The sequence below is a fragment of the Aphelocoma coerulescens genome, chromosome 7 (genome assembly GCF_041296385.1).
Source record: "Aphelocoma coerulescens isolate FSJ_1873_10779 chromosome 7, UR_Acoe_1.0, whole genome shotgun sequence".
Taxonomy (NCBI): domain Eukaryota; kingdom Metazoa; phylum Chordata; class Aves; order Passeriformes; family Corvidae; genus Aphelocoma; species Aphelocoma coerulescens.
Window position 1 is genome coordinate 2,891,285 of NC_091021.1, and position 10,791 is coordinate 2,902,075.

The following is a 10,791-nucleotide window of genomic DNA, read 5'->3' on the forward strand; positions in this document are numbered from 1 at the left end:
ACTGGTGCTGGTCTTTATGGCAGAGGATTTTTTCTAAGCCAGGACTGGCATTGAGGTCTCTGACTTCTGGCAAAATTCACCCTGATGCTGGTGGGATTTAGGGCACCATTCCCCACCTGTCAGCAGAAGCTGTGGCCCTGAACTGCAGACTGTGCACAGATTCTGTCCCTGTATGGACCAAGGTGGGGAAGAGCCATGGATTGCTGTGCATCTGCAGCGGGCCCAGCACAGGAGGACTCTCACGTCAGCTGGTCTGTACTAATGAGAGCAAAATAACAATTTTAATTAAATAATAATTTAAAATTATCAGCACAATGGTGATGACTGATGCAACACACAACTGCCTATCTCCAACCTTAGCGATAAAATGTGGATTTTACCATGAGATACTGGAACTGCACTACAGGGAGCCGGTTCTTCCTCTTACTAATGGAGACCTTTAGTGACATTATGGGACAAAAACCTTGTGTTGCATTAAGGCTTTACCAGTGCCAGCCCAAACCTCACTCACCCCATTCCCATGAGCAGCTCTGTCCCTGCCAAGGGGAGGCTTTGCACAAATGAGCCAATGGGGATTTGGCCTGAGCTCCTGCAGGAACGTACCTCACAGTAAAAGGAATGACTCTACTGGAGGCACATCCTTGATTCTTCACCATATTAAACAAATGGTCCTAATATAAGCTGGAGTATATTGCACCATAAACAACCTCCATTATAACACTGGGATGTGCTGAGTTCCTCTGGCAATTCATCTTGCTCAAGGGGCTGGACAAAGAAGGGACAAGGTGCACTGAGCACCCATCTCAGAGCAATATTTCTGCATTACAAGTACAGCACTCTTTCATTCTGACTTTTCTTTCCCAGTGCTTTGGCTTGCTTGGTGTGAACGGAGCTGGAAAGACAACAATCTTTAAGATGCTGACGGGGGACATCGGAGCATCCAGCGGAAGGCTGCGGGTCCAGGATCATTCTGGGTATGGTGGATGTGATTTCCAGGGAAGCAAATCAACCTGAGAAAAGTTTTTAAGGCTGGGTGGCAAAGGAGAAGAAATGTAAAAGTCTGAAATAAAACATTCAAACCAGAGCAAAAATAAACAAGGTGGGGAATTCGTCCTTTGAAAGTGGCATGGTTGCTTCCTAGGGGGTTGCATTTTGCTCCTGGATCTCTGCTGTTCTCAGAGGTGTTTCTTCCACTTCAGTCCATTGCAAATAGAATCAGGCTCAGATCCTCAGCAGTGTGATCCCACTTCTGAGCTAGACCTGGAGACCAGTAGGGCTCACCTCAAAGCTTTCTTTAACAGGTGTAGGCCTGGTGGCAGCTGTGCCATCTGAGGTGCTGGCAGTAACTGGAGAGCTACATACTGGACACACAGCCTCTGCAGAACTGGGGCCCTGAAAGCTGGAGCTCTGCAGATCCACTGCATTTTCCTTCAAGGGCTGGGGAAGGGGGTAGGAAATAGGAGAAAGGGATTTTTCTCCCTCCTGTTGATTCCAGGGTGCGCTTGCAATTCAGTGTCTCTATACTGATGTGCCAACTTCCTTACACAGGTCCTTGAATGACATCAGTGAGGCCCACTGGTCACTCTTTGGCTACTGTCCTCAAGAAGATGCCTTGGATGACCTGCTGACAGTGGAAGAGCACATGTATTACTATGCTCGGCTGCACGGCATCCCAGAGGGGGACATCAAGGGAGTGAGTAACAAGGGCTTGGCTTGCATCCTTTTTGTAATTTGGAGCCTTTAAATGAGTCTTTCAATAGATAGATGTATGGTAATCCATGGCTGGACAACTCTTGCTCCCTAGGTTGTACTCCAGCTCCTCCACCGGCTGAACCTGATGGCCTACAAGGACAGAGTCACCTCTATGTGCAGTTATGGCACCAACAGGAAACTGTCAACTGCTCTGGCTCTCATTGGGAATCCATCCATTCTGCTGCTGGTGAGAAATGGGGGCCTTGGTGGGGGAAGAGGGGCAGGTCTTTGGGCTGGCAGGAGAACTTGGACAGTCTCACAAAACCTCCTCAGGCACAGCTTACAGGACACTCCCCACATGCCCGTGCTTGGCCTGACAACAGAAACCATCACAGGAAAGTTTAGGTTCCAGCAAACACTCATATTTTCTTTAAGGGCGTAAGAGAGTGGCAAATCTTTCAGTTTCTCTGATAGCATCTTCCAGAGGTCAAAAATAGACTCTTTTTTTGCCAATTAAACTCTCCTAGTTCCCAGCTCTATCTTGTTTGATAACTCTATCAACTAACCTGCACAGCCTTGCAAGAAAAGCAGCATCTAAGGCTCCAAAACTGTAGGAGAGCAAAGGGGCCACTTCCCTCAGGATTAGAACATAACTGCTTTTCTAGGTTTGGCTTCCTGTCTTGTCTTTCACTTTGAATTTCCAGTTCTTCCATGGGCTTACACCATTGCTAAAACATACCTTTTTGTGAAGTTTTCCCACTTGCTATGATGCCTTAGGTTTTAACTTTTATATTTTTCAAATCCTGTACTGCCTAGTGTATAACTCTGAAGTTTCTTGTAGCCTGTTAACTTCTGCTCTCTCAAATAACAAAGCTTCTCTGGGCCTGCTCTTCAAGGACCCAGACCATCCTAGGCCCAAAAAGTATAAACCAAAAACCCACTAAAGGGGGGGGCAAGCTGAGGGGAATTACATCATTAAACTGAAGCTTTGATTAGAGAATTTATGCTGATATGCAAATGAACCAAACTTACAAAACTGTGAAGAACTCGTGACCTGTTGCCCATCTTGGGGTCCTTCCTGGCAGTAGCCTCTAGCTCCCCAGGGTGTGCCTTTGAAGGCCTTTCAAATAAATACCGACCTTTATTCCCTTATTCTTGTCAAGCTTCTGTTTTTAGGAGGCCTCTCAAGGCATCAGCTCTGTATTGAAGGTGTGCAGAGCTCTATGAGCACGGTTCCCAATATTAAGCTGGATACCTAGTGGACATAAATATCCCTTGTCCCAACTTGTATCAAGCCCAGCACTGCTGCCTTTACTTCTGATCACCTGCTGGTGCTCCAGCTGCTTTTGTGAGATAAAAAATCTCAATAAAAAGAGGAGGAGGTGGGGGAATTCCCTCTATACTAACTGCTGCCTGAGCCCAGGCTTGTTTACTTTTTAAGTGCAAATTTCCAATCAGTCCTGTCTTTCCCAATAGGATGAACCGAGCTCTGGAATGGACCCGAATGCCAAACGCCACCTTTGGAAAATCATCAGTGAGGAAGTGCAGAACAAATGCTCAGTGATACTCACATCTCACAGGTAGGGCTGGGCTGGCTCTGCCTCCTATTTTGGGGTCAGCAGAGGTGTGAAGAGCCCATCCCTCACACCCCCCACTGGTCCTGGCACAGTTTCAGGGCACCGAGCTGTGACAGGTTTGGGTTGTGGCTGAATGTGGTGTCCACAGAGACCCACAACACTTTAGGGAAGATCAGTGATGTTCTCCAGTTACTTAACTATTTTTTATACCTTCTCAATGGCTTATTAGAGTTTCTGGGTTGGTTTTGTAGCATGGAGGAGTGTGAAGCCCTCTGTACCAGGCTGGCCATCATGGTGAACGGGAGTTTCCAGTGCATTGGCTCTCTGCAGCACATCAAGAGCAGGTCAGTAAAATGAACCTATTTCACTTTTACTGAACAGTCTCTGGAGTTACTGACCTACAGCTTTGAGTGCTCAGAACATGAGACCTGTGTCATCAAAACAATGACTTTTCCTGGTTTATGTCCCTTATTCACCACTGAAATTCTGTGTTAACTAATGCACTTTCTACTCCCTCACAGCCTGTCTTCCCAGAATGTGTCCCCGAAAGTAATCTGTTGACTGCTACAAATGAGAAATGCATATTAGGGTTGAGCTTTGGTTCTGTTAGTTATAACAATAGCTCAGCTTCTTATTAAGTTTCACTCCAGGTTAACAACCCTGACCCCATTCAAGCTGCACCATGCCTGGATTAGATTTCCCCAAAGAGCCTGTGCAGCACTCGCAAAGGAGTTTCTTCATCAGATTTTCTCTTTTCTACAGTGCTAATGGTGATTTTCTTTTTCCCCTAGATTTGGAAGAGGATTCACTGTGAAGATGCACTTAAACAGCAGCACGGTTTGCACTGAGATGCTGACAGAGTTCATGAAGTCACATTTCCCAAATACATGCCTGAAGGTAAGCAGGGCAAATGCTTTCAGGAGAGGCTTTCAAAATCCCTTCAAACTGACCAAGAAAATCTCTGCAAGGTGGACATCTTATAACATGCTGTGCACACAGACCTGAGCTCTCAGAGTCATACTTGTCACTGCCTTCAGCTACACTGTCTGAGGGCTGGAGCACTCCTGTTCCTTGGTGGCTGAAGTAACATCAGCCAAAAAGCTGCAGTGGCCCTGCAAGGCAGCTGTTAGGTGACCCCCTGCCCTGGGAATGCCCTTCCCGCTGAAGGCTGGAATGCATGGAGACCCACTTCAGGTTCAGTGGGAATGAGATGCTTCCAGTGCTTCCAGTAACTGAGTAATTGTAAAACCAGAGTAACTGAGTCACAAATCCCCTCCATTGTCTGTAACCCAATCTCTGCATGAATCAAAACTGCACACTTGGAGCTGGAAAATGCCATGGCCACCCTGGATCTTCCAGCCTTGCAGTTTAGTTGTCCTCTCCCATTCACAAACCCCCACAAGAACTCCCAGTGGGGAAACACTACCAGACAGTGTCATTCAGAAGACACCACAGCCCCTGCTCCTTCCTCCTCCCATGGTCCAGCTGTTGGATCTGTTGGCTCTTGGCTTTCCCCCACCACTCCTGTCCCCACAGGATCGGCATTTCAACATGGTGGAGTACCACGTCCCAGTCTCTGCGGGAGGAGTAGCGAATATATTTGATCTCCTGGAAGGCAGCAAAGCAGCCTTCAACATCAGGCACTTCTCTGTGAGTCAGACAACATTGGAGGAGGTAAGGAATTAAAATGTGAGGCCATTCATTTAAAACTGCTAACGGGAGCAGACTGATGGTTGCACATAATGGACTGCTGCACACAATAGACTACAGTTTGAAAGGGATTTCCATCTATATTCCTCTTGGGGGTACTTTATCAGTGCTGCTGCCTCCAGGTACCTCTGCTGGTGCTAGGGAAACACACCGAGAAAGCTGCCTGGAGCATAAAGGATCTGTTCTTCCCTCTGTCACTGCTGATTTCAGCAGCCTCGTGGGTGTGGGTGAAGGGCAGGGCTATGAATCACCCCCAAGTCCAGGGCTAGGATTTATACCGGTACTGAAAATATGCTCAATTTCACTTTTTGGGTTGGAAGTTCATTTAGCATTACTCCAAACTTAGCTTTGGGGTTCATTCCATTTTCCCTTGGAAGAATATTCCCACTGGCAACAAAATCTTGTAGGGAGCACATCAGCCGAAGGGATTGCCACAAGGACTATCCAGAAGAAATCACCCTGTTCAGCATCAGCACCTGGAATATTAGGTTGGTCCCAGAGAGAGGAGCAGAGCTGCAGCCCTGTAGTGCTATGGATTGTGACACAGCAGTCTGGGAGGAGAGTTCCTCAGTGCTGTTTCATTGAGGGGCAGTGGTTGTGAGAGAAACAGGCGGGCAAAGCTCAGGAAGCCCCAGCTCAGGTTTTGTGGGAGGACAGCTCGGATTTTTGAATATGCAAATATGATTGCGGGGAGTGTTCTGGTAAGAATCCTTTCTGTATTCATTAGCTGCTGTTGAAAGGAAGGCTGTTACATGTGATTTTATACACCTCTCTCTACACTCTGCAGTTGTGCGTGCACAGATGTCAATTACACAGAGACAGATGGGTTTATGAAGTAATAACAGGACTGTATTACAGTGGGATCGAAATGAGTCACTGCATGGGCATTGCCTCGCTGGTGCCTCGGGAACCTGAGCTGCAGGACAATTAGGTTCTGTGCAGGAATGTCTGCCTTCGGGTCCCGGGTGTCGATTCTGCAGGACAGGAGTGCACATCCATTTATTTACATTAGCCCATAGAAGCCCAACAATTTGCAATTCTCAAATTCAGCGTGAATCCATCCCTGAGCGCGCTCTCCAGGCTCACAGTCAAATGAACAGCCATGCCTTTTTCATATTCATTCATATCATAAATTATTTATGCTGTCACATACTGAGTGTTTTCCTTTAAACTTCTAGGTTTTCATCAACTTTGCTAAAGATCAAGCAGATCCCGACGGCACGGATGCAGGCCCTGATGTGACACTGGACAGCTCTGACACAAGCAGCCAAGCTAGCACCATAAGCTCCATCTATTGAAGGGATCCACCCACACAGGATCATAGAATCTGGGGAAAAGACCTGACAGCCCCTCCAACCCTGTTTTCAGTGATTTTAGGGTGATGAGGATAAGCAGTCCCGTTTTCTTAAAGTATTTTGTTTTTTGATATGCACTTAATTTGTCACTAGGAACATGGTAGGTGTTTGAGACTTGCACTTGGTTACAAATCAGATTGGTCTTTCCACTGGTTCTTTTCCCCCCCCAGTTCTTGTTTTATGATCACTGTAATAGCTGTGAGGATTTAGGTAACAGCACCTGCTGCTCGTGGCCGTTTGTTTACAGCAGACATGGCTGTGCTGGAGCAGAGGAGCTGTGGGCAGTGCAGGGTGTTTGACCACAAAGCAGCCCCTGGCTGCAGAGGAAAAACCACGCTCCACTTCCTGCTCAGCAAGACTTCCTGGGTGACTGAGTGAAAGTGGCTCAGTTTTGACAGGCTCCCCCCTGGGGAGATGGGGCTGGTGGCCTTGCCCCTCCTCACAGGGGGTTGTGAGGGAGTAGGTGTTCCATACTGACAGTCGCAAAGGCCACTGCTGGGGGCCACCTTTGGTAATGACATAGAGCTTATCTGGTTATGTCAGGACAAATATAACGATTTTAAACGTTAGTGCTTCCAGTGGTTTTGGTTTGTTCCTGTAGCTTATTCCAGCTCTGTGTAACTCCTCAAGTGAGTCCTCTGGTCCCAGGCAGTTCCTGGCTCCTGGTACCCAGTGGAAGATGATTCCCCCACAAGCCCCTTTCTCCTTCTGGCTGGAGTTCAGGGCTGCTCGGGTATAGCCAAGGAGTGGTACAGGGCAGGTCTGTTGGTTGAATGCTCTGACAAGAAGAAGCTCTCTGCTTCCTAAGATTGTATTTCCCTGAGCACAGCAGAAGCAAGGAGCATCTCCCTTGCTCATAAACCCTCTATCTCCAGCAGCTCTGCCTCTTTGTGTCCTCTGCAGTGACCTTCCTCCTCAACCCCACATGCTGGCTGCCCCTGTGACTCCGGAGCTGTGTTTTCCCACATAACAAGGCATCATTAGCTCCTGCTTCAAAGACTCTGCCTGCTGGCTTTAAAGGAGTTCTCTGCCCACCTCTGAGAGCAGCCCCCAGCAGCTGAGTTCAGCACACCACCACACACATCCTGCTCTCCTCCCCCAGAATGATTAATAGATAGAATAGTTTAATATGATTCTTTATTATATGTATCAGCATAAGGGCCCAAAGACTCGGGTTTGGGTCAGGGCACTGATGTACATTCAAGCACAAAATGAACTTAAACTCTGAGCTCAATAAACTTGCTGTTGCTGGTAAAAGAGATTGCAGATAAAGCCTTACCTTGTGAGACCTGGGGTGGCCCATACAACTTGCCTGGGTTCACCTACACAATTCCAGCCAGGTGGTTTCTTTTCCCTTTTTTTTTTTTTTTTTTTTTTGCCTTCTCCCAAAACTAATTTGAGTCAAAGGAGCCTTTGATGAAAGCTTCAATGACAGATCTTTCTTACCCGGATCATGAGTTTGACTAGGTCAGCTCCTATGTGATGCCAAGGTTTGCTGAGAAAATCGTGCAAGGAATAAGTACTTTGTGAAATCCCAAACACCCTTGATATCCAGTGGGATACTGAAGTTCAAGGTTTAGCTGCTGCAAGGAGGTCACATCCTCTCCTCGGTGTTGGTGTAAACTTCTTACTGATAGCAGGAGGAGTTTTATTATGGATTGAAAGTATTATTGAGCTTTGAATTATGCCTCAACCTGCTGACTGTAATTAAAACTGGGATTCAGCTTCTTTCCAGAACACATTTGACACCTGCAGTTTATAAGTAACTGAAAAAGCTGCCCAGACATCCATTGTAGCTTCTATTATTATGTCTCCAGCTCTGCAAAAGCTCTTTTTTCTCATTTTCATTGCACATCTTACACAGATCACAGTATAAAATTAAGCTTTTCTCTAATGGAGGGCTTGTGCTCCCTGCAAAGGACTCGGAGCATGAATGCCAATGATTTAAATGCAGCCTTGTAATACCAATCAGAGTATTATTTTATTATGTCGATGGCTTTGCAACTGCCAGTGAAAGATGGATCTCCAGACTCTGTCCAGATGTACTTTACATGTAATTGAGGGAGACTGATACAAAACTATTCTTTTGTCCCTTTAGAGCCTACTAATCAAACAGGAAAAAAAAAAAAAGGGAAGTGATTCATTGGAATACTTCATTAAGTTGCAATTTAATTGTGTGAAATAGAGTTTTGAGGGGAAAAAAAAGCAAAAAGCATCCTTTGAATTTCCACCCAATTCTGGCATTAATAGAAACATCTGCTCCATGTGAAATGTGTCACGGCCATGATACATGCTCCCCGCTCTCACTTGCAGGTAAAAATAAACCATCTGCTACTGCAATCAAGGCTGTGGGTATTGGTCCAAGCAATCCAGAGTTTATATCCTGGGGGGAATTTAACTGAGGCCCGTGGAGAAGCAGTTACAACTGTTTGGGGGCTTGAAGCATCTGGCAAGGAGGTTGTATATAACGTCACCAGTGGCTGAATTACCTTTTGTGCTGCATTACAAACATCCCCATTCCCTGCAGAGCCTCAGATTCATCCTGTCCCTTTTGGAGGTAGGACATGCTCCAAGCTCAATTCCAAGGCAAAAATCTTGGAAGCCAGTACTCTCCTGCCTCTGAACACCAGCTCCATGCCTCTCATCACCTCTTGGTCGCCCTGAGAAGGTTCCAGGGGTGGCCAGGAACATGGAGCACTGACTGAGAAACCACTGATAAGAATCTGAAAGGTTTTGAGCAGGGTCTACAGGGCAGGAGAAGGATGGGGTCACTCCTCCATCCTCACCCGTGGTTGTAGTAGTGGGTGCCCCCCACTGTCAGCCCTCTCTGAATCCGCTCAGAAATGTTGGCTTTATATGACTCTGCTTTCAAAATGAGCCACCAAGCTGCCTCCTTCCTCTGGCCTGAGCAGGGAGCTGAGATTGCTGCCCCTCGAGCACTGCGTACCACAGCACATCACCTCTCCAGGAGCCAGAGATGAGTGCTGCAGTCCAGGGGAAACAAACTTCTCATCTTCCTCCTTTAATGCACCCTCGCCTCCGTCACCCCAGTAGCCCTCCTGGAGGCAGCAGTGCCAGGGTGAGCCCTTCCAGCGCGGCCACACGGCCCCGGTGTGTTAATTGGAACGGGCTCGCCCCGGCTTCATTTAAAATGCTCTGGCACATCACACACACACGGGAGAGGCAGTGCAGGCACTAAACAGGGACAGGGAGTCAAGGAGGAATTTCAGAATTAGTTGTGTGCATCGCAAGGCTGATTGAAGGCAGGTTTGTAATTGGAGCTGTGGACTTGGAGACAATGATTCAAATCTCCATCCTGGCTCTCCTTCATTTATCACTCTGTGTTGTTGATGAGAGCACGGTGCTGTTCCAGCCTGATCCTTGCTTAGCTTCTCTCTCCGTGCAAATAGCCACTGAGGGTTGGCTTTGCAGGATCAGAAAGGGTCTGGCAGGGGCTGAGGAAAACTGTCCAGAGGAGCCAGTGTTAAGTAAAATATTGCAAATATAAATTCAAGGTCTCTAATGGGATTTTTTGGTCCTTTCATGAGAGCTGCAGGAGTGGTTTTGTTACTGGGTCAGTTCAGAAAACATGTTTACGGTCAAATTAACACATCCAGGTAAACAAAATTCAGTGACTAGTAAAGCTCAGGAGCTGGTGGTGCCCACAGACCTGCAGCTTGTGAGGAGTCACTCCTGGGATCCAGAAATTGCAGGATCCAGCCTCCTAACAGGCTCAGTATGGGGCTCTAGGCTGTTGTAGGAGCTTCAGCTTCCTTCCATTGCTGCAGCTTCACTGAAGCTGCTGTGAGGGTTTTTGGCTTTTTACAAGCCAAGAAAAATATCTGTCTCTTCACTTAATAGGGGAAGGGTTATTTTGTGAGCTGGTGGAGAAAGAAAAATGGGTTTTGGATGGCAACAGCACATAGTATGATTTTACTCTTCTTTTTTTGCGGACAACAGCTGTGATCTTGCATAGCTCTAACAAAGTATCAACAGCATATTAAAACTGAGCACAACACAGAAAAGCAGCAGTGGGGAATGACAAAAAAAAAGTTGAATTCACCAGAATTATTATTCCATGGCAGTATTTAAATTTAAAAAAATCACTCTAATTAATTTAGTTGTTCAGGGAGAGGATGGAGAGAAGGAAGATGGCTGTAAAATAATAAGAGCAACATTAGTAAGGGACACAGCCAGCGCTTGCTGTTGGCTCTGCTCCTCATGCTACTCACATACACAGCAGTGGGAAGGAGGGAGCATGATGGGGAGCAGACAGGGGAGTGCAGCCCTTTTTGGGCCAGACCAGACTCCTGAAAATATCTGCAGAATGCACAAGATCGCCCCAGGGAGTATCAGAGTTCTGGGACTGGAGGCTGCCCCACATCATGGTACAATCCTGCGGCACCTGGATGCTGGCCCATGCCAGAATGGGAGAGTCCCACTGGTTGAGCCTGGGA

At 47.0% G+C, this 10,791-nt stretch overlaps 1 protein-coding gene across 1 annotated transcript in view; it reads left to right on the forward strand.

The window, feature by feature from the left end:
- ABCA12 (ATP binding cassette subfamily A member 12) overlaps positions 1-7,591 on the forward strand; it is a 60,991-nt gene extending 53,400 nt beyond the window's left edge. Inside the window, exons 45-52 of the mRNA XM_069021454.1 lie at positions 865-974; positions 1,549-1,693; positions 1,805-1,939; positions 3,169-3,272; positions 3,521-3,613; positions 4,061-4,166; positions 4,806-4,943; positions 6,158-7,591. Of these exons, the coding sequence (XP_068877555.1) occupies positions 865-974; positions 1,549-1,693; positions 1,805-1,939; positions 3,169-3,272; positions 3,521-3,613; positions 4,061-4,166; positions 4,806-4,943; positions 6,158-6,277 (951 nt within the window). The 3' untranslated portion in view covers positions 6,278-7,591. The remainder of the gene's footprint in view (positions 1-864; positions 975-1,548; positions 1,694-1,804; positions 1,940-3,168; positions 3,273-3,520; positions 3,614-4,060; positions 4,167-4,805; positions 4,944-6,157) is intronic.
- The last annotated feature ends 3,200 nt before the right edge of the window (positions 7,592-10,791 follow it).